This window comes from Pavona decussata, unplaced genomic scaffold, assembly GCF_977016875.1.
Source record: "Pavona decussata unplaced genomic scaffold, jaPavDecu1.1 SCAFFOLD_54, whole genome shotgun sequence".
In the NCBI taxonomy this organism is placed as follows: Eukaryota; Metazoa; Cnidaria; class Anthozoa; order Scleractinia; family Agariciidae; genus Pavona; species Pavona decussata.
Genome location: NW_028145476.1, coordinates 588957 through 611650, shown reverse-complemented (window position 1 = coordinate 611650; position 22694 = coordinate 588957). Strand labels below are relative to the sequence as shown.

Genomic DNA, 22694 nt, shown 5'->3' with positions numbered 1-22694 from the left:
TATGAATTTACGGTAAGCTGATTTGTATAAGTTCTGTCATTTTAGATTTGGTGTAATAAAATTCTATGGATTGAAATTTGTTGTGCTTTCATTGCTCCATATATCAGGTTCAATAAGTTGTTTAAATCTTGAGTTAAGATGAAATACATGTATAACTTACCACGGCACTTTGGATCTAAGAAAAAAAATCATCTTATTCTAAGACGACATCGTCGTATAAATAAGATGAAAGTTATCTTATCATAAGATGAATCGTCTTCATATGAGATTTACACGCTGTCTTGCCACAGCACCAGAATTAAGTTGAAAAAAACGACTTCAAATAAGATTTTAGTTTTTACGGAGTGTTCCTTGTTTTCTAGTTTATTAACAAATTTAGTGCAATTTGATCCGGCACCGCGTCGAGTTAGAAAGTAAAATTATAAAAGCTTTCAGTGTAACTTTGGTTTTACCAACTTGTTCATGACGTTTTTAGTCTGAAGCTACGAAATAATGGGCTCGCTGTTAGTCTGTGCCGTTAGCTTATAGACTAGCGCCCTCTTAATGCTTTAGGGACGGTAAACAACAAACTATGCCAGTGACATAGATCGTCGCATTTAACTACAGTACAAGTTTCCAATTCTTTAATATTATTGATAAAACTAGTGATGAAGTGATAAATTTCGTCAACAACATATTTATCTTCAGAAATCTTCGAGTTGAATTTTTTGTAGACAACTTGCCGCAAAAGTGCTAGCATACTTTTTTCATTTCTCTTCCATATGAAAACCAAACGTCACGGGACGTTTACATGGCAGCTAAAACTAAAAAAAATAAATAAACAAGTTCTTTGGGGACAGAAAAGATACCTCTGATTAATTTTTCTGTAGGAACTCAAAGAGTTTTCCATAGCTGAAATGATGAATATTACATTTATCTTTATCGGTTTCTTGTTGGTGCTTTTAAATTTTAATCCATTTCATTTATTTTTTTTTTTTCTATTTAAGTATGGCAGATTGTTACTTCTCCATTTATGATTTCCTGCTCCTCTGTTCTCTTTGGGGAGCTTGGCTACACTACAAAACTGATGCCCAGCAAGGTGAGAAAACGAGTTTTAATTTATTGCTTATTCCAAACCAAAAGGCGTCATTAGCTGTTTTTATGTTAGAGGCGTTCACATCGTCTAAGACGTCAGACCTACAGACACTCGTTTCTCGAACGTTCCGTTAACCTACCTGTTCTACTATGTTCTTAGAACCGTTACTGATTATGGAAGCTAAAAACACCAATCACAAAGCCTATAAGTTAGAAATCCCTTCGATCTTTCTCTTTTTCTCTCTTTGTCAGAATTTTTTATTCATCCTTGATTCTTTTTATAACGATGTTTATGACTAAGAACTTCATTTTCTTTTTCGTAGGGTGCTGTCGAACTATCAAATATCTTCCACCAAAGCATGGCTATTACCTGGAAGGTCACGTAATTTTGAATCTTACGATTGAAAACAATTTCATCAGATCATGTGAACATCGCTGCATTATGGAAAGCGAATGCGTGTCAGTCAACATTGGCCCACCAATTGACAACAAAATGATTTGTGAGTTGAGTAATTCGGATCACTTTCAGCATCCGGAAGACTTAATAAGACGGCCTGACTGGAAATATGGAGCCTCTGAGGTATGAATTGTAGATCTGAAAACATAAATAACTAGCGTTTGAAAATAACGTGCTTTTTACCATCACAACGTGAACTTAAGAAAAGTGTGATAATTAAAACTGAACTATGGGTTTTTTATTTTTGTCATTTTGATTGGATAATTGCAGCAACTCATAATCCCGCTCCAAGGAAAAAACCCTCCCGAGACCAAACATGGTCAACAAACGGGTTAGATAAGAAGTGAACTTTGCTGTAAAGCAAAGCAAATCAGCCTGCAGGAAAAATCAGTTTAGCGGACTCAAGTAGCAAATAAGTGTCGATACTAAGGGTGTTTTCCATTTGACAGAGCTGTCTAGCCAGTTCAATTGTTTTGCAAACGGAACGCTCCAATTTGAACGATTTTGAATCATAATTCAAATCAGAACGAATACATAATTGTTGAGCGATGAATTGCTTAAAAAACGGCCAAGGGCCTGCTACAGCGCCGTGTTGAGAAATAAGTCGTCTTATTAAAAAAGCTTTTTCTTTACTGAAATACTAAAACATCCAAAACATTACACAAATTAAACAACATAAAATGGCAGGGACATCGTACGCCTTTTGTTGTATCGAAATTATATATTCAAATTATTCAGCTTTGCCTCGAGCAGCTGAAGCATTTCGCAAGTTTTGGGGCCTTTCTTGCTTAGTCGTGTAAATGACACTCGTTTGCTTTCACGTTTTATTTTTTCCCTGCATTTATATTTATAGTAGGTTTTAACAAAATAATTATTTTACGCGGACTTGCTTTTATCAAGTATTTATAACCAGCTGAGTACAATGTGCCTCGTTCGTCGGTTTAAATTTTATATAGTGACCTAGCTTAAGAGAATAGAAGCGGTGAGTACATTTTTTTTTTTTTCATCAGAATCTTTGCTCGATCGTCAAACCTTGCATCAACAACGCCAAATGCCTGTCTGGCTACACTGACAAAAAGTACCTCTGTGTATGTGCATCTGGATTTACTGGAGAAAATTGTGAAAAAGGTAAATACTATAAGTTTATTCATTTCATTTACTCAGCTATAATTTGCCTTCCCATTTATAATTAGCCTGTGTAATTTCATCCTTGCCTTATCAGTGTACTCATGCAATATAATTCTCCAATTCTCTAGATATCGATGAATGCAACAGCGGCATCCACGACTGCAACGGAAACGCAACCTGTATTAACACTGCTGGACACTTTAACTGTACTTGTAACGCGGGTTACAGTGGGGATGGTCACGTATGTTTAGGTATAATTTGTTGTCTTGTTTTCCAAGATGTACGTTTGTGTTTAGGTCATTTTCCCCTTTCGCTTCACAAATCCAGTTCAGTTTCATTCTTCACTGATCATTTTACGTCTCCTTTATTATGCTCGAATAATCTAGATATCGACGAATGCAGCAACGGCATTCACGACTGCAACGAAAACGCAACCTGTATTAACACTGCTGGACACTTTAACTGTACTTGTAACGCGGGTTACAGTGGGGATGGTCACGTATGTTCAGGTATAATTGTTTGTCTTGTTTTCCAAGATGTACGTTTGTGTTTAGGTCATTTTCCCCTTTCGCTTCATAAGCCAGTTCAGTTTCATTCTTGCCTGATCATTTTACGTCTCCTTCATTATGCTCGAATCCATCCTAGTAAAAGAGAAACCAAACGGCAAACTTCGTATATGCATTTATCCAATTCAAACCATTATCAAGGCGATCAGAAGACTCAAGTACACAATGCCGACGATTGAAGAAAAGCTTCCAAAACTGACGAAGGCCAAAGTATTCACCATCCTTGACGTATGTGAAGCTTTTCAAACCATCGTCATGGATGAAGAGTAATCTTTATTTACTACGTGCACGCATGTACCCAGATAATGTGCATTTATTATCAACATGGTACCGAACAATAAACACATTTTTGTTCTTTATCGAAGACGACTCGCTTTAAAACAACATTCTGGATTTCGGTCAAGTAAGACTTCTATAAAAGAATTAAACCCATTACTTAACCAGAATTCAAGATCCAAGACAGACTCCTATCCACACATTGTACGCTAAAACGCGACTGTATGTTCCCATACATGCAATGAAAACGCGTCCCCAGAAAAAAAATGATGATGATGATCCGGGGGTATAACATCTCACTGGGAAATAAGGTTCATGGGAATTTCCACATTAATAACAAATATACTAACGTTTGCTTTCCGAAAATTTCTTAGACATAGACGAGTGTTCTACCAACTCACACGGTTGCGATGTCAATGCATCGTGTAGTAATGTGCATGGATCATACACTTGTACATGCGAAGCTGGATATTCGGGCGATGGGAAAACTTGTACTGGTAAGCTACTTGAGTTGTCAATTTGTTTCGTTAAAAGAGATACTGTATGCAATTTCCCAGGGGAAATTTTTCAATGAGACCCACTGATTGCGTTAGCTGGAAACCCGGTGATATTAAAAAAGAAATCACTTAATTGATGCCATGAGTTTGGCATCCCACGTGAGGCAGTAAAAAGTTCAGTTTTTCATGTATTTTACTTTAAATGGTAAGGGCAACTGGAGAATGGCTAGCAAGAAGGAAGGGCATAATGTTTTCAAATTTCGACATGCAGAAACGTCAAAAACTTACAACCAAAAATACTACAGTAATTTTTGCCATCAATTACTCTTCATTCGTATGAGGGGGTCAAGGTACCTTTATAAAGTCCGTCACGACTCTCGATTGTGTCTACTTATGAGGCTGAACTACAACTCGTAAAAAGTTTTAGACGCTAAAATCTCATTTCCCGAATTTCCGAGCCTCCGTTGGTGCTTAGAAAATACTTGCTGGCCTTGTTCCTGGTATCCTTTCTTCAAGTGACACACTTGTCGATTCGAAAACAAAAGGAAATTGTCTTTTCGTAATACGAAAGTTTGTAAAGGTGACATTTCGCCAAAAGAAAAGAACTGTTGGGTGCTCCCTGACCCTGATTGGAGTACATAAAGTACAAACAGAAAAAAACTTCAAAGTAAACATTCCCTATAAATAGTTTTATAAACGAAAAATTGCTTTTCGTGTCTTCAAAGATAACCGCGGTTTTAAATTTCAAACAATCGACATCGACATACCGGGTGCTTTCCACATTTCTATCGATAGCAAAGTGGACTTGTCTCGTTTTTTACAGTGAAAAGCAAATTTCGATTCCTTCGATGGGCCATTTTACTGTAAATTATTGAACGAGTTTGACTATTTCACTGCTTCGAAAATTCTCCCACTTTGCTAAATTAAAAGTCACTTTGATGCAAGTCGCATAGCTAAACCCTGTCGGCACAAAAATGCAAGGAGATACAAAAGGATGTTAATGTAAGTTTATTCTGAAACAATAAGACTACCTTTTTTTATGTTTCGGCCCTTAAAACAGCCATCGACAGTTAGAGAATAAGTTAATTAGGTCTCTTGACAGCGAAGGTCAGTGTTGTTACCAAAAAAGCATTTATCTATCCATTCAAGTGTGGTACAAAGAAAACCTATTTACAGTTTAACCATCGTTAGCTTGTGGTTATATAACAGTCATATGCAGCTAAATGTATTGCGGTATTGTTTTTTCACAGATATCGACGAGTGTGTCAGCGGTGTCCACGACTGCCACAGGTTTGCTTCATGTACAAACACTCTGGGATCCTTCAATTGCTTATGTAACCAGTCCCACGTAGGAAATGGAACACACTGCTGGCAACCGTCAGGTAAATACGTCACATTGATCTCGCTACATTTCAATTAGACACTTTGAAGGCGTTTAACTTATGGAAGAGCATTTTCATGTTGTGTTAGTCTTTCAAATCACCGGAGTGTTTATACGGACGTGTAACAAAAGACATAAAAATTAACTTCTATGCAAATGAAATTAATGGTCTAAGCATACTCCCTCCCTCATTTGTCTCTTGAAGCGCGATATCCTCATAGTAGCATCAGAAATAGCCCCGAAAGATTGCCTTCGAATCCCTCCCCAAACTCTGTTCCATTCCATAGCACAGAAAGTTTCTCCTCTTTTCCGTCATCTTCGTTTTTTCACATCCACTTATTGCGATCGAGTTGCACAGTTATTTCAATGTCCGTAAACCGGCCAAATTCAAAGGATCTCATCTCGGAAGTGCAAAAATACAAGCAGGATACTCTTTTGAAGATGGCTGCCTTCTCTCGCTCTTTGTCAGATTTTGTTACATCAAATTTACACGTGACCTCACTGATGTTTCTTAAAATTTTAAGACGCTTTATTCCTAACAAGAGTAAATATACCATCACATTTATGTCATTGCACGTATACCATTGGTCGACACTCAACCCCGAGCATTATGCAGGATAGCTCCTACGAGTCTCCTGTAGCTCAGTAGTAAAGCATCCGAATTAGTTATCGGAAGGTCTTAAGTTCGACTTTTGTTAGGAGCACTCGGATTTGTTTTTTCCTAGTATGCCTGTGTCACTGACTGCGGAATAATACATGATTTTCAAGCTAGAGTAACATATAAATTAGATTATCTATATCCTTAGATTTTTCCGAGTAATAAAGAGCGAAAAAGTCTTAAAAAGGAAAAACAAATTTAGAAAAAAAACTAAGAATGAAGACTACGAACACAAGTTTAACTCCTTACATTTACATTGGCGTAATCTTGATCAGTATGCCAAATCAGTGGATCATAGATACTTAGACTCCGTACGAATCGATAATCAATTATCTAACAGTCATCAATTGATATGGACGGATCGATTGATCTCCTATCATCTATTTTTTTTTATCGACTTTTTACCCCGGAATCCAACTTTTAGCCGCGTCTAAATCCGTGCCGTTGACCTCATTTAAGATTAGATCTGTGGGTTTGCGTGAACTTTGCTTGCAATTTAAAATCCCTTTAATATCTTTGATTGATGGGAGCTAGCCCGATAGGCTAGCCCACACACCTTTAATCTTTAAATAAGCGAGGCGTTTAATCCATATTTAACAAAAGGCAGGATGCGCTTATTCGAGGAGGGGAAGAAACAAAAGCAGTAAATGGCGTCTGCTCTCGCGCGCTACCGAAATCGTTGCGAGATGAACTTTTATTATCAACATTGCTGGATAACATTTGGCGAAAACAACAACACACGTTAACCCTTGCATTGATAATATACAGAGGTGTTCATTAATGGTTTTAATAGCAGAACACTTCGTACATATAATACAAATAAGCAGGCATGGAAATTGTAAGACATGACTCGGAATAAAAGAAACTTGTTTCTTGCGTTGTAGTGATGGAGCCGAGAGCAATACAACTTTGATTCTGAATTTACCGTAGACTGCATAAAATGGTGCGTGATAAACGCGACAAACGCTATACTCCATCTTTGTTGTATCATCACTCAGTATCAACACGGTACTAAGAAAACAATTGCAGCCAAAGGCCGGATTACGGTTATCTTTACAAGAATATAAAACTGTAAAAGAGGTTAGCTAAATTAATTATTAAAGTAAAGTACATCGCACTAAACTGTAAAATACTAGAAACCCACTGATATTCACCAAGACAGAACGCTTAATGAAATTAGAATTTAGGCAGCCACCAAAAAGAAGCATTGTCCCCCAAAAGCTGCAGCTACGGACTAAAATTGATAACAGACAAGAGATTGTCTTTCGATAGCGTCCTTACTACTTTCAGATTAGTATAGTATTTCAATTCCTCTTGTTTTTATTATTATTATTATTATTATTATTATTATTATTATTATTATTATTATTATTATTATTATTATTATTATTATTATTGTTATTATTATTTTCGACAGATTGTTCTAATCGCAGGCTTTTGTTTTTCCCTAGATCGAGATTGCTCATCGCTGTTGAAATCAGGCCATACTCAGAACGGAGTGTACTCTGTGAACCCAGACGGTAAAGGATACTTCAATGTCTATTGTGACATGCGCACTGACGGTGGAGGATGGACTGTGTTTCAAAGAAGACAAGACGGCTCGGTGGTTTTCTATCAGGGATGGAACGACTACAAAACAGGCTTTGGTCAGCTGACGGCTGAGTTCTGGTTAGGAAACGAGAAGATCCACAGGCTGACGGCCTCTAGACCCAGCTCTCTGCGAGTGGAGCTGGAGGACTGGAACGGAGATAGAGTGTATGCCAAATATGGCAGGTTCAGCATTGGTGATGAGCAGGCGCTGTATCGACTTGATGTGGGTTCATATTCAGGGACAGCAGGAGATGCTTTAACATATCACAATAACATGAAGTTTACAACAATAGATAGAGATAACGACAGAAACACGGGTTCGTACAGCAGTAACAACTGTGCTGTGGCATTTACTGGTGCCTGGTGGTACAACAATTGCCACAAATCCAATTTGAACGGAAAGTACAAGCCAAGAACAACTGACTATAAGGGCCCCGCATGGAATAAGTTCAGACCAGGTCTTTCTCTTAAATTCACCGAGATGAAAGTGAGGCCGTCATCGTAAAAACAAAGCAAGTTTTTATATAATATACTAGATACGAAGAAGAGTAATTCATTGGTTTATTGTAGCAGATAGTGATGATTGAAACTAAGTCTCCTTTGCAGGACCATCCTAAGGCATTTTGGCCAGTGCTATAAAGGAGGATCGCGGCCTGAAACGTGTTCCGTGTTTCCTTTGTGATAATCTGCTTGCATAGAGGACCTGTCTGGTGTTCAGACCGGCAGTAGATACTTCGGCCCAAACGGCGAGAAGTGGGTTAAGAAAACGAGAACAAAACAAAAGTTCACCAAATTTCCTTCATGGTAGTCATTTCCAGTGTTTTCTTTTCAAGAATTATTGTTGAATCAAATCTTGAACTTGCGTGTCATCGAAGTTTAATATCATTTTAAGATATATGTGAAGGATGTCCTCTTAGTATCCTGTCATTGGCTACCAACAACTTGACACACATAGCCTGCTTGCCAAGCTAAAAGTGGGCCATTGTTTTGCCTCGTGTTCTTTACTCGTATCAAAGGCCAGTAAGATGCTGAGCTTTATTCAGTGCTGTTTATAGCGTTTAATATGCACATTGACGATAGAGTCTGAAAACATCTTTCGGCAAAGTGTTCACTCTTTGACTTCAGGCTGTCTACACTATACCGGATAGCTCTTGTGCCGGCACCAAAAACATATCGGATAGAGCTTTTGTTCACACACAACGCTAATTTCGGTTCGAGTTTTGCCGGAGCGATGCTGCGCTGCTTCGGTCTTGAGAACGAATTGTCACATATCGGATAGGTTTTCGTGACACTTTCTTGAGTAGTGTGAACAGAGAATCGAACCGACATGGAAGCCAACAACGAGGAACAAGGAACGTTTAGCGGAAAGATGGCGGCGGTTTTTGGCTACTTCTGTTCACGACGGCATAAAATGTTATCCAGCATAGTGTAGACATACTGTAGCCTAAGTCTGTTTGCTAGTTTGACTTCAGTTTGGTAATGGATTTGTATGTACAACAATCGGAAAATTCTGGAGGCAGAATTGCTGAGCTGGAAGGTATTTCACCGGGCCTTTGTTGCGATAAGCGATATCAGCGATTACCGTGGGTTCAATCTAGTTTATCGTAGAATTAACCGTTCTATTCCAACAATTCTCGCTTAACGATTCACTTGGACCAAGTTAATTGAGAGACTTAAAAATATGTCTACGACAGACGGCAGAAATTACCACGTGACCATGTTAAGCCTTCATTTGCCGCTCGCTGTTTTCAGTTTCTCAGTAAAATTGAGAAGTTTGGTGTTAGAATGAAAAGCCAGAATTGTTTTGCACTATTTTCATAATCTATCTAATCACACCAACTGAGAACCCCTAAATAACGTTTCGTCTGGGGTTTTAATGGATTTTCTGAACGGTAGTTTTTATGTGCATACACAAAAGAGCACAAATGCTGAAAATGATCAGTATCACAGGGTGAACCACAATCTATCACAATTGTAAACCATAGAATTTACGAATATCAGCACGTCCAATACATGTGATTGCACCACCCCCACCCCCTTCCATGCAAGTCTCCTCTCTCAGAATATGCACTCCTGGATGTTAGTCGAGTTAGGCTTGGCTCTTTTAATTATAAGCTGGTAGGTTAGTGTTTTAACTGTCTTTGTTGCTAAGTCCATGTTGTACTCAAAATTTCCTCCAATAACTAATTAACTCTCTTTATGAAAATTAAAGCCGCTGAAACATTTCTTTGAAGAAATAGTCTGGGGCCTCTAATCGAATTTTTTTCCTTCAGAAAATCAATTTTAAATGCATTTTTTGTATTTTATAACCAGTTGTAGAAGCTCGCAAATGTTATGAACTAATTATAAACTGCATTTTTTTGTCTTGATCATCAAATAAAGGATTTGTTGCTATTGTTACTGTTGTTGATTCTCGTTTCCCAGTTCGTTGAATCGTTGTTAAATTTTAGTTTTTCACCAGAGATGCAAGCACCAGAGAAAAGATTTGATATTTGACAGCTAGGCAAAGGCAGAAGAATCCGGGAAAACATAATGCTCGTGAGTGCAAAACTTCAACAAAATAATTAATATGGATGCTCATCACTAACAAGGAGTACAAGATCTAGAGTACAATTTTATATTTTTATTTTGTGGTCTTATATATACAAAAGCCAATTCTAAACCTAAAACCTGCATGAACTTTTCCAAAAGCCGTCATTTCTCTTTCGAAAACAGTGATATTTTGACTCCAAAAGCGTCGCTGCCGCGCGCGGCCAAAACATTACATGATAAGCCCTGGCGTAGTTAATCGAACGTTCGGTAATCGAACCCAATCGAACCCAATCGCTCGATTGGGTTCGATTGGGTTCGGTAATCGAACTTAATCAAACTCACAATCGAACATAATCGAACACCCCAACAATCAAAAACACGAACCAGTTTCATTTGGTCTGAAACAAAGCGTTGCGGTCAAATAAGTTATTTATTGGCTTCTGTATTTCAAACACGAGTACAACAGGCAAGATGTCGGACAGGACAGAGGTGACACTTACTATTATGGAAAAGGGCTACCACGAGTGCTCTTTCGCCGTCCGTGTCGGGGATAAATGTGTTGTCAAGCAGAAAAGACGAGATAGGGGTCATGCAGTTACAGTGGCCGTTTCATGTAAATCTTTTAAACATATCCCCGTTCGGTGTTATCCGAAGCGATGTAAAGACAGTTTCCATGTTGTACTGAGCCGTTCATGTTATTCCTCGCGAAGCGAGGTTAATAAATTTGTCGGGCCGAGCCGGCCCGAGCGGAGCTAAGCCGCGCGAATTCGAGCGAAAAATCTATTTTTATATATGTTTATATGTGTTATATCTTTGAAGGTGTCCGCTCTGTTGCCTAGCAACAGTGAAAAACAAAGTATGAATGACGTCAGACTGTCTGGCGTCGTCTGGAGCAAAATTTGCATACATCGAAAAAAATATGCGTGCATGATCAAATTTCAACTGCAATGTTCATTAATATTCACTGGATACAGAACCATCTCTCCAGAATCTTTTCCCTTTCTTTTAGAAATCTTTTTTGTGAGAGATTGTATTGAAGAAATTACGCAACATAAATTGATCGAACACGACAGCGCTGCACGCCCGTTGTACATTACGTCGCGTCAGAAATAGATTTTCAACCGCAAACTAGCCCGTGGAACTACGAAAAGACCATGCTCATCAAAAAAAATCCTATGCACCTTTTAATCTCCTCATTTGATGCTACAATACGACTAAAGGGGGCTTTCCACCAGCCCCAGCTTCGCGAGGTTTTGCGAGTCACGTATTCCTAAAATTTATATTGTGAATGAATCGATTTCGAATTAGCCTCCCACGCAGTCGTTTTTAGGGGACTGGGGAGGAGGTAATTCGAGTCCCCTAAAAACGACTGCGTGGGAGGCTAATTTCGAATCAGCTAAACAATAAAGATTTTACTTCATTGAAATGTGTATAAATATCTCTCACTCTTGCTCCTCTAGTTAACACTCAGTTAAAGAGTGGATTCCTTCCAATTCTACTAAGAGTTCAGTGCTAATCAATTTTGTATTTCATTTTGTTTTTCTACCGAACCCAATCGCTCGATTGAGCTCGATTGGGTTCGGTAATCGAACTTAATCGAACTCACAAAAAAGTTCCAGTTCGATTATGTTCGATTGTTGAACCAATCGAACTCCAATCGAACGATTGGGTTCGATTGGGTTCGATTGGTTTTTGGTTCGTTTTCGTTCTATTGACTACGCCGGGATAAGCGTATGTGACGTCACTTTACTTGATAACAAATCAAAAATGGTGGCGGAGTAAAGCCACTTCACAGAGCATGCAGTCCTTCTCTTGGAGGTGGAGCAACTAGTAACTACAGATTCCTTAAAATAATATGGAGGAAGAATGCCAAAACGTCTTCTAAACCAGCTTAAACCAGCAGTTTGGGAGAAAAGCGTCAAAGTAATTGTAGTTAAAGCGATTCAAGGTCTGCTAGTCTGCTACTCGAAGTTAATTCGGTATTTTTCGGCTTGAAGCTTTTGCTGTAGCTTCAAACAGCACTCGTGGTTTTTAGGGATCCGTCTCAGCGGAGATATAATTCGAGTGAAAAGCCAACAGATTATATCATTTGAAAAACAGGACAGGTAATTTCGTGATCTTTGTTAAATTCGGCGTGATGCTGCAACGCGCGACAAGCACGTGGTCTTCAGTGTAAATAAGACACGATATTATAAATTTCATCGGACAGTTGATTAATTATTTTGATAGTACCTTTCGACATCTGACTGCAGTTGTAGTCAGTTTCGTCTGTTGCGGTCTGTTTAAAATTTTGATGCAGCTTTTAAGGTTCATTACTGGTTAGTAAATTCTCGAAATTAATTTAGGAGTTGAAGTTTAGAAAACAGATCCTGATCAGTTGCCGAGAAGAGACAATAAATCAACTTAAAATCAATGTTGATTCTTGGATAGAAATTATTCCCGTTATTATCAACAAATGACAAGAACCAAAGATCTCTGAGAACATGTATTTACAAAATTAACATTTAATAGCCCAAGTTCACATACAATAAGACGCCGTCCCTCTTTGTTTACCCCGAGTTATGTCTCTGCTCGTCCTCTATCTCAACACCCGGGCGAAAATTGGTATTCCAATATAAAGTAAGAGCATTCAGCTTCCTGTATGAATTAATCGTTAGGATTGGTTGCTGTTTTTCCGCTCGTAAAGCTAACAGTTGAAAAGGAGCCTAACGTTTTCAATAATTCAATCGTAATACTGCAACAGTGCAATAAAAATAGAAACCCAGCCGTACGATTGTAAAGCCATCTAGGTTGCCTTAAAACGTGGATTACCCAGTGTCCCCTGCAGGGAGGGCGGTGGGAAAAACGAATGGGAAGGAATCCCATAAGCCACGGGCACCGCGTCAGATGCTGTTTCTTGCGCACTTGAAATTGGCTGGTTTCTATGCACGGGAGACTGGTGAAGATCAGCCAAGCTGCAGCTTGAAGTTCCGAGATTTGCAGATATGGCGTTACCTTCCATCGTGACAGCAATGTCACGCACACCTTGAATCGCGTTGCGCCAGATTTTATAAGGAACTGCAAACAGCAGGTAACAAGGCCAACAGGCGCACCACGCTGGGTGACAATCAAAGAAATGATTGACAGCGGAACAGTTAGTGACCACGAAATTCGCTCCAACAACTACCGTCATTTCAAGACATTCCAGCGAGTCGTAGCGCTTGACGCCTTGAGTTTTCCACCAGCGGAGAATCATGGGATTGAAATTAAACTGTTGAAATGCGAAGAGTGTTGGAGTTAGGCCTGATGGTTTGTTATCGTGTTTTTGACCGTGAGTTTGAAAAGGGGCTAATGTCAAATTAACCAAGCGGCAATTGGGACACGTCCTCGAAATTCATGAGCACCTTAGGGCCCCAGTCTTAAAACGCAAAAGTTAGATTCGATCTAGGACAAGCAGTCACACAATCAAAGTAGTTCCTCAGGTCACCTCTGATTGAAGTACGGATCAGTCGGCCCAGTTGTTCAAAGCCCGATTAAGCTAATCCTGGGTTAACGAGAACTTTGATTTTAGTTCCATTACTAGACAATAAAGGTTTTTCGAAAAGTTTTTGTCCTTCAGATTTGACTTTAGGCTTTCCTTTCCTATTAGTTAAAATTAGCTTTGTCAGGCATTTTTAACGGGAGAAATGAACACCTCGGTTAACTTTTAATCGGGGATTAGCGTTAATCGGCTTTCGAACAACCGGGCCCTGGTATAAAATCTGAACCCAGGGCCAGATAAATTGCGTTCTGGTGTTATATATTAAAGTGGTGTGGTGATTTTGACTAGAAGGAGCGTCTAACAAGACAGAGTTACTGCTCCGCAGTCTATGACTATGCGGGGAAAGCAGATATTAGAAGAGGTTATTGAAATTTAAAAAATAGGGGTAACCACGCAGTTTTCAAAAACAATTAAGCAATGGTAATTCTAAAAAGCTTTAAATTATACAACAATGTATGAATTTTTTCCATTATGCACAGATTTAGAAATATATTAAAATATTTCTGGAAAATGTGTGGTTACCCGGCTTGGATTTCAATAACACTTGCAAGATCTACTTTTCCCACATAGTCATAAAACGCGCAGAAATACCTTCGTATTAGTTGCCACCGTTCTCGAACCATCCCGAGATGCGCTGTTCTTATGCGCAATAGCAAAAGATAGCACCCGTCCTTTTTTTCCTTAACTATTATTCAACTGGTCACCGATGTTCCGCCGAGCGGGCCGCGAAGAAACAATTTTTTTCGTAAGCAGAAAATATACGAGGCATTCCTCATTTCTTTCCTTTGTCTCTCACGTATTTTCCTCACGCTCGACATTTTCTTCTTTGCCATAATCTGAACGCGTCTGAAACAGGCTAAAATCAGATAGTAGGCACCGCCCTAAACGAAACTCGCATTTTTCGGGCCATCACGGAATGCGCAGTTGGCATGTGCAATAGCAAAAAGAAGTGCAGTCGTTAACTTTCATTCAACTCATGTGCATGCGAACTAACCTCAACAGCAAAGCTAGCTTTCTTGTCTAACACGCGTACTAACCTCAACAGCAAAGCTAGCTTTCTCATCAAACATGTCCTCTGCCTTGTTGAGTCCCTCTTCCAGTGTGCGTCTGACCCCAGGGTGTGATGTGTCAACACTGACGACAAACTCCGGTCTGATGTACCGCTCCTAGTACAGCGACGTGCAGTGTTCAGTTCCCCACCGGGCATAAGGGTTCCGCCAGGGGGAGTTATCCCACTGGATCCACCATTCAGGGTCACGCATGCTCAGATATTCACCCCTGTTGTTCAGTCTGGTAAATAGAAATGAAGGGATGAAATGAGTTTCCGACCGGTGCTGACTTCAACAATCTGGGGAAGGTTTTACATGTAAGTTCTAAGATGTTTAGAATCGGAAACGTCAGGATAAAGCCATCGTGAAAAAAAAATCCAATAAACTTTCCACAGTAAAACAGTATAACAATATTGTTATAAGTTATTATAAAATAATCTGGTATAAGGATAGTATGCCAATTTTTCCGACTGAAAAATACATCTATCATTTATTCACATTTCTTTCACAAATACCACTCATCGCCATTCCAATCCTAGCAGTATGCAGGATGTTTGTCACATGAACCTAGTTTAATGGCCTTAGCTCCCACAAGTCTCCTGTAGCTCAGTGGTAGAGCATCCGAACTAGTAATCGGAAGGTCTCAGGTTCCACTCCTGTTGGGAAACTCGGATCTTCTTTTTTCGAATATGTCATTGTCACTGATTGCAAAATACATCTATCAAGAATAGTGTACTACTAGAAATTGAAAAACGAAAAGCTATTAAATAACAAAATTTACCTTTGCCCATGTGGTACATGCCTGCCGCAGGTTACGAACAGCAGAAGAGGACGGTTGAAGATCTGATTCCGGAAGGCATCCAGCTCGCTGACTGTCTTCACGATGTTAATCTTTGGTGTGTTGGAAAGCTCTTGTTTATCGCTGATTATCGTGACCTGTGTACTGTCTGGAAGCCGCAGGTTATCGGTCACGGTTTTGTTCTGTCTAAATTCGTTTGGAGGATTACATTTGAAAGCGGAGTATGACACTAGCGCGATTTCAGGAGAGCCCTGCATTTCCAAGACATGCGATGTTGCTCAGTTGACGGCAGCGAGATCAGAAATACGTATAGTTGTAGTTTGCAAAGTGAATAAAAAAATGCAAATTTGATCGGGAAACTGCTTTCGTCAAAAGCAATGTTTATTTTTTCTTCTGTTGAATAAATATTTAATAGAATTACATCATTTATTTATTGTAAATGGATACTCTTTCCCCACTACCAAATATTAATGACTTTAAAAGTTAATAACGCGTGATGTCAACCCCGTTTTACTAATTTTAGCCAATAAAACAGTTTTCAGTCCGTGTTAGAAAGAATAATAAACGTTAGAAAGTCATACATTTTTCTTTCTTTAACTCAAGATAGAAAAAATGCTGACCAAATTTAAATATCAAGAAAATAAACACCGTTTCTATTTACACACCTGTTGACTGAATTATTAAATAATTCATCCTTAAAACTTCCAGCTGTGATTTCGACGTTTTTCACAGGGTCCCACAGCGAGGTTTGTTATTCCTTTGCTTATCATTTCCTTAACCCTTCAATTCCTAATATCAAAGAACTAATTCTCCTATCTTGCCACATATTTTTCTTATAAAAGTACTAGGAAGAAGTTATTAAAATATCAAGAAAATTCACCGTGAGTGATCATATCCTTAACTCTCATGACCTCAGAGGTTGAATAAGCATTGATATTACAAGGAGAAATCTGATGCTGATCACTGTTAGAGCTTTTAAATAGGGTTAAACAGGAAAGAAGACATTTTCCAAACCAGTTTGATTTTATAGTGGAATTTCTATTATTCGAGCCCTCGATTTTTCAAAACTCCCGAGTAATTGAACCAAAAGTTGTTTCTCTTGGATTTCCTTCGGTAAGATTTTTACCCCCGATTTTTCGAACCAAATTCAGTTTCCCTATAGAAGGTTGGAAAAATCGGAATTCCACTGTATTTCCTTTGGTCCAGATCATGTTAATGAATGACAGAATCTGAGACTGAGTTAAATATAAGGAAACAGTTAACTGGTTTCAAATTTTCGACCCAAAAACAAATTTTAACCTCAGCATATACACACGGCAACTCCCTTTTCACTGCCTTGTCAAAACTGGACGAACATTTCATTGTGTTGCTTTTGTGCACCTCTCAAATTTGAGTAAACTCGATTCATTATAAATGCGGCAAAATAAAAAGTAATTTGGGACAAAAATTACTTCCTGTTATTCACTAAATTATTCATTAATTTATTCCAAATTCACACCCCATTCATTCATCCTTTATTCATAATCTTAGCTTATTCTTCATTTACTCATTCGCTAATTCATTCTTCAGTCATCCACTCATTCACTCATTTGTTTGTTTGTTTATTTCACCACAAACGTTACAAAAAAAGCAAAATAAGAGTACAAAAAATATATATTACCGAGAAGGTGGCGAGGAAGTCTTGAAAGAAACCACACTGCTTATAGAATAAGGCTTCCTCATTCCTCATTCATTAGTTCTTTCCTTTATTCATTTATTCATTAATTGTAAATTCATTCTTCATTCATTCCTTTGTTAGTTCAGTCACTCATCCACTCATTCTAAATTCATTCTTCATTCATTCACTTATTCATTCATTCATTCATTTATCCATTTAGGCGCTCATTCTACATCCATTCTTCATTCATTCAATTACCGAATTCATTCATTCATTTGTTCGGTGATTGATTGATTGATTGATTGATTGATTGATTGATTGATTGATTGATTGATTGATTGATTGATTGATTCATTCATTCATTCATTCATTCATTCATTCATTCATTCATTCATTCATCCATTCATCCATTTCTGATGCAATTTGTTCATCAGTTATCCTCAATGAGAAATGATGCTCCTCTTGCCCTTCTTTTCTTGTAAAAGCAAAATTAAAACTTGCAAATAATACTTAAAGACAGACTACACAATGCCCTGCAAGAATGCTATAGCAATGCAGTTACATTTTCACATTATAATTCTCTAGTTGGTTCAGAGCAGCAGAGCTCACAAATGATATGACAAGCAAAATAAAGTAGAACACAACAGTGATATTATATAAAGAACAACTACAGAGGATGAAAACTCAAATGCTCAACATTTTTTCTTAGTTGTTTAGGTGTTTTAAAAGCCTCTCTGCTTCTCTAACGCCTGTCAAATAAGCTCCATGAACAGTCCCATAAAACTGACGGTGTGTTGCCTCGCCTGCAAACATTAACTGAAGAGCAGGGATACCCTTCTCACCATCAGATCCATAGGGGAGGGGTGAGGCAAGGCAGTCAAAGTCACTTCCCCTAGCCTCTCTAGACAAAAATGAATATGACCCCCTTGTCCATGGGCTTGTTACCCACTGTGTTATATGAACATTCACAAGGCGAGGCAAGGAATTCAGAGCAGTGCACTTCTTGATAACTGCAAGACAGAGCTGTCCCACTTTTTCAGGGGAAGTGCTTTCAATGTGAGATGATTCATTGCCTTGAAACCAAGCCATTAGAACATTCGACCCAGGACGAGCAGTGTAAAATGAATAAAGTCGGCGGACCCAAGGACAATTTAATGTTTCTGCATCCACATCACACTCTATATGGTTTAATTCATGTTCAACATCATCTACATGTACTTCATTTTTGCCACCGTCTTCCCAAACTACATGAATGTTATACTCCTCCGAAGCCCAAAAGCGTTCCTCAAATTCAAGAAAAATCTTGCCTACGTAGCCAAAACCAAGATGACAGATAGCATTGATTTTGTCAATTGGCAATGGGGGACAAAACAAGGACAAATACTTTTCTTTGAGGACGCCAAGAGAGACTGTCAGTATGACATGATCTGCTTCGAATGATTTTCCATTACTACAGACAACGTTCACTGAATGATGGCCGTTTGGAGTCTCTGATTCATCACAAGCTGTCCACTTTATTTGTGTCACCTCGTGGTTAACATGAACACAGCTGGTGATAAGTTTTGCTTGCAATGCTTCCACAATGTTGTTATAACCACTAGGAATAGGGCAAAAATCGGAGCCATCTAAGTAAATATACTCGCCAAATTCTTCAAGGTTTAAATCACTTAAGGAATTAGTGCCAGTGGAATTGCATTCTCTTTCTTGGAAAAATGAAAACAAGTTTTGTTTTAGTTGTTTAATTTCTGGGGTATCTGAGGTACAGTTGCATGATTCAAGATAAGATTGAAAACCTTGGCTCAAATAATCACCAACTGTCATACTAGAACCACCCTTCACAACTTTAGCAAAACTTTCCATCTTTGACAGATCTTCAGTCTCTGAGATAAGGTTATAAAAGACTTTCCAAACCTCTGTTATAAGCTGATCATCAATATTCCATCGCAGCTGATTGCCAATATTTGGTTTTGCTCTGCTGTTTTCATTAACCCATTCCTTGTTAATATCTGCCTTGCTTAGTAGTTTCAAGTCACATGCCAGGTCAAAAATAGGATTTGCAATTGTGCCGTGTATCCATGCAGCACCAAACTCCACCTGATTGTCTCCAATTTTGCCAGTGTGAATTCTACCGCCAACTCGCTTACTTGCCTCTAAGACGCACACCTCAGCTTTCCCAGACTGGTACAGCTTACTTGCAGCCGACAGTCCTGCTATCCCTGCACCAATAACCACAACTTTGGGCTTCAGTGACATTACTATATGTACTAACTAAAAAAACAATGGAGAACAAGCATCATCAGTAAGTGGTTACATGTCATTTTTAAATATATTTTTACTGTTGTTAGAACCACAATAGAATCTTAATAAAATATCCAAAAGAGATGCATGAAACAGTTGGTGACAGGGCCTTTAACCAGCTTAATCCTTGAGCTCATGTCCCTGTGTCAATTGTTTTCCCTAGTTAAGGCTTTTTAGCAAATGGGTACAGCAAAATTGTACGACATCTTTATACCACATTATGCTGAACTTTACATTTGTGGCCAATCACTTGTGCAATTTTTCAACTGCTACTGCGATGTTAAAGGGGGTATTGTCGCAGGTATCATACTATGTTTTGGTCAAAGCAGTACAAGGTTTTGACATTAAGTACATGTACCCACAATTATACATATAATTGCTCTAACTGGAAAATAATATTTCTCTGTGTACTCCAAGAAACAAATATCAAGTGATTAACTCTTGAGGGAAGAACAAGCCTTGATAAGTTTCAGCAATGTTGAACCCAATACAAGGGAAGATCTTGAAAGAATTGGTCAATTTTTTACTCTGCAGTCCATTTTCATCCTGGCCATGTGCAGCCAGAGATAATTAATACTAGGTAGTCCTGAACACTGTTGGATTAATTGTCAACAAAAGTGGATCAATATTATAAGTTTTCATTGATAAAATGAAATTTTTTTGGTATTAAAAGTGACACTAAAAATAAGTGACTTTGCTTCCGTAACTTTATTCTCAGTCGTTAACAGAAACAAACTATGTCCCTTTTTTTCTGTCCTAGATGTTTACAACTGAAAAGATAATTACAGTGCTTTCCAGTAGATGAAACTCTGAACCGCAACCCCTAATTTTGAAGTCTTTCGATTGCCTTTTCAATACAATAAATAATATAAAGCAGTTACATTGAAACTTATTTCAAATGCTGGCTTAGGAATTTGACAGTGTGTGGTTCAAAAAAAAAAAAAATGATTTACTCAGTGGTATTGTAGTACCCAGTTAGGTTTACTACAAAGAGATCTGCACTAGCAACAACATTTGATTTTCCATAATTCCAATGACCACAGTACTAGACTATGGTTTCACCCTCATGGACAAGTTTCCAGGGACACAATTTCAAGATGGGCTCAAGTTTCCAGGGACACAATTTCAAGACGGGTTCGCATTACAGTGGATATTGCAGGTACAGACATCACCAACTTTAAACCACACAACACTCTAATAACTAGCCATTTAAAAGTTAGTCTAAAGTTAGTCCATAGTTATTTGGGTGAAAGAGACTATTTAAAAGCCATATCCAACAAATTCAAGCAGAGTTTCAGAGGTGAATAGTCGGCCAAAATCTCATACTCATAGTACCCTCCCACCACTCCCAAACATTTTTCAAGAGTGGAAGGCTCGATCTGCATACACGTATGGAAAGAACTGAGGGCATAAAGGGATCATTTAAAAGCCATATCCAGCAAAATCAAGCAGAATTCAGAGGTGAATAGTTGGCCAAAATCTCATACTCACTGTAGTTTTGGCTTGTTAGCCCTCTCCTTCCCCTTCCACCACTCCCAAACAATACACGTATGAAAAGAGTTGGGACGTGAGGGACTTAACTTAAAAGCTACATCCAGCAAATTCAAGCAGAGTTTCAGAGGTGAATTGTCGGCCAAAACCTCATACTTACTGTAGTTTTGGCGTGTTAGCGAGTATAGAGTTATTATTTAAGTCTCATAAATATATATCAAGTTTCAAAAATTAATGGCTACAGGAATATAATTATCAGTATCACTTTGCCATGTTCTGGCCCTATTCACTATTCCTTGTTGTGTCAAAACGCAAAGCTAACACAGCTTTTCGAATAGAAGGCGTTTGGCAAAGTTTGTTCATTCATCCACCTTTGCACTAGCGATGATCGCCATCTTATGCAATCTACTTTATATAAACTTGAGCGAGGAAATTCAGTGGGAAAATCGAGATCTTACCAGCAAAAATAGTAAGACAGATGATTCATCCCTTGCTTAAACGGCTGGACTGTATGGTGTGAACTCTGAGTACTGTACAATCCTGCAAAATCCTAGACTGTTCACAGTCCCCCAGTTTTCCGTGCGGCTCTTCGCTTCTTCGAGCGAACTCCCGCCATCTTGGTTTGTAAAGGCGAGAGCAATCTGGGGAGAGTGCCTAGACTACCAAGCGGGGGATCTGAGGGGTTAATCCGAGGGGTCCCCAGTCAGGCAACGTTGTATGGGGACACTCTCCCCAGGTTGCGCTCGCCTTTTCAGACCAAGATGGCGGGAGTTCGAATTTTAGAAAATCCCACGGAAAAGTAGGGGACTGTGAACAGGCCAGCACAATCCGGCTGTGAGTAAACCTCGGACGGTCAACGGTTTCACGTGACGGATTCCGTGACACATCCTGAAAGTCACGTGACGCACCCATTTGGCCAAAGTTTTCGAATGGAAATTTCGGAAACTGTAAGGTTTTGAAAGGATGAGGAAAAGCCTTTCCACTGTGACTCGGAAAGTTTCTAAAACTTACAACCGGAAATTTTGGCTCAGTGGAGAGCAACCCTCAACTGACAAAGGGTAAGAAAGAGGAACTGATGGCTGCTCAGCAGCAGACTGCTGAGAAAAAAAATGAGGAAAAGCTTACGGTTGAAGCATGTGGAGAAAAGTGAAAAAGTTCCTCCTGACCGGATTATAGTATAAGAATGGTATGGAAAATAGTTTAACACGGTGACAGGAATGTGCGTGTTGCAACTAAGGCTTAAACACACGTCACTACATGAGCCTAGGTAGCATAAAGGATTGGTTGAGCGAGTAGAACAAGCGATCGCGCGCGAAGTCGGTTCCCGCGAGGAGAAGGGATGCGCTGGGTAACTCGATAACAAGATATTTTTGAAGAAAATGAGGAAACTTAACGAAACGTCTGGCAGCCCCATCGATTTGATTTTGGCAAACCAAAGTAAAGCGCACGTCACCTGAAAACTTATGAGAAAAACACGTGTTAGCAAAAACGTATCGTTGAGAAAGACGCGAAGACATCTTATGAATACAATACTGCTATCTGCGTCTTTGACGCGACTAAGACGCAAATTCCTTAAGGACGGTGCCTACTAATACAGAGGTATTCCTGCGCAGTTTATGACTATGCAGGAAAAGCAGATCTTAGCAAGGGCTAGTGGAATACAAAAAAAAATGGGAGTAACCAGGTTTTTTTTTTTTTTTGTTTGTTTGTTTGTTTTTTTT

General features: G+C 38.8%; 3 protein-coding genes and 1 pseudogene across 3 annotated transcripts in view; 1 reads left to right on the top strand and 3 right to left on the bottom strand.

The window, feature by feature from the left end:
- The window catches only part of LOC146480234 (uncharacterized), a 45975-nt gene extending 37421 nt beyond the window's left edge, over positions 1-8554 (top strand). Inside the window, exons 2-9 of the mRNA XM_085109939.1 lie at positions 987-1078; positions 1398-1654; positions 2542-2659; positions 2788-2910; positions 3046-3168; positions 3876-3998; positions 5249-5380; positions 7489-8554. Coding sequence (XP_084966065.1) covers positions 988-1078; positions 1398-1654; positions 2542-2659; positions 2788-2910; positions 3046-3168; positions 3876-3998; positions 5249-5380; positions 7489-8132 — 1611 coding nt within the window. The 5' untranslated portion in view covers position 987 and the 3' untranslated portion in view covers positions 8133-8554. The remainder of the gene's footprint in view (positions 1-986; positions 1079-1397; positions 1655-2541; positions 2660-2787; positions 2911-3045; positions 3169-3875; positions 3999-5248; positions 5381-7488) is intronic.
- The window catches only part of LOC146480232 (peroxisomal N(1)-acetyl-spermine/spermidine oxidase-like), a 70478-nt gene extending 48957 nt beyond the window's left edge, over positions 1-21521 (bottom strand). The window contains exon 1 of the mRNA XM_085109941.1: positions 21432-21521. The gene's annotated coding sequence lies outside the window, so the exon portion shown is untranslated. The remainder of the gene's footprint in view (positions 1-21431) is intronic.
- On the bottom strand, positions 12679-15841 carry LOC146480233 (uncharacterized; annotated as a pseudogene).
- Positions 16141-21575, bottom strand: LOC146480231 (peroxisomal N(1)-acetyl-spermine/spermidine oxidase-like). Its single transcript, XM_085109943.1, has 2 exons — positions 21432-21575; positions 16141-19452 (listed from the first exon to the last, which is right to left on the bottom strand). Exon 2 carries the CDS (start codon positions 19435-19437, stop codon positions 17890-17892), a length of 1548 nt encoding a protein of 515 aa, XP_084966069.1. The 5' UTR covers positions 19438-19452; positions 21432-21575; the 3' UTR covers positions 16141-17889.
- Between the last annotated feature and the right edge of the window lie 1119 nt (positions 21576-22694).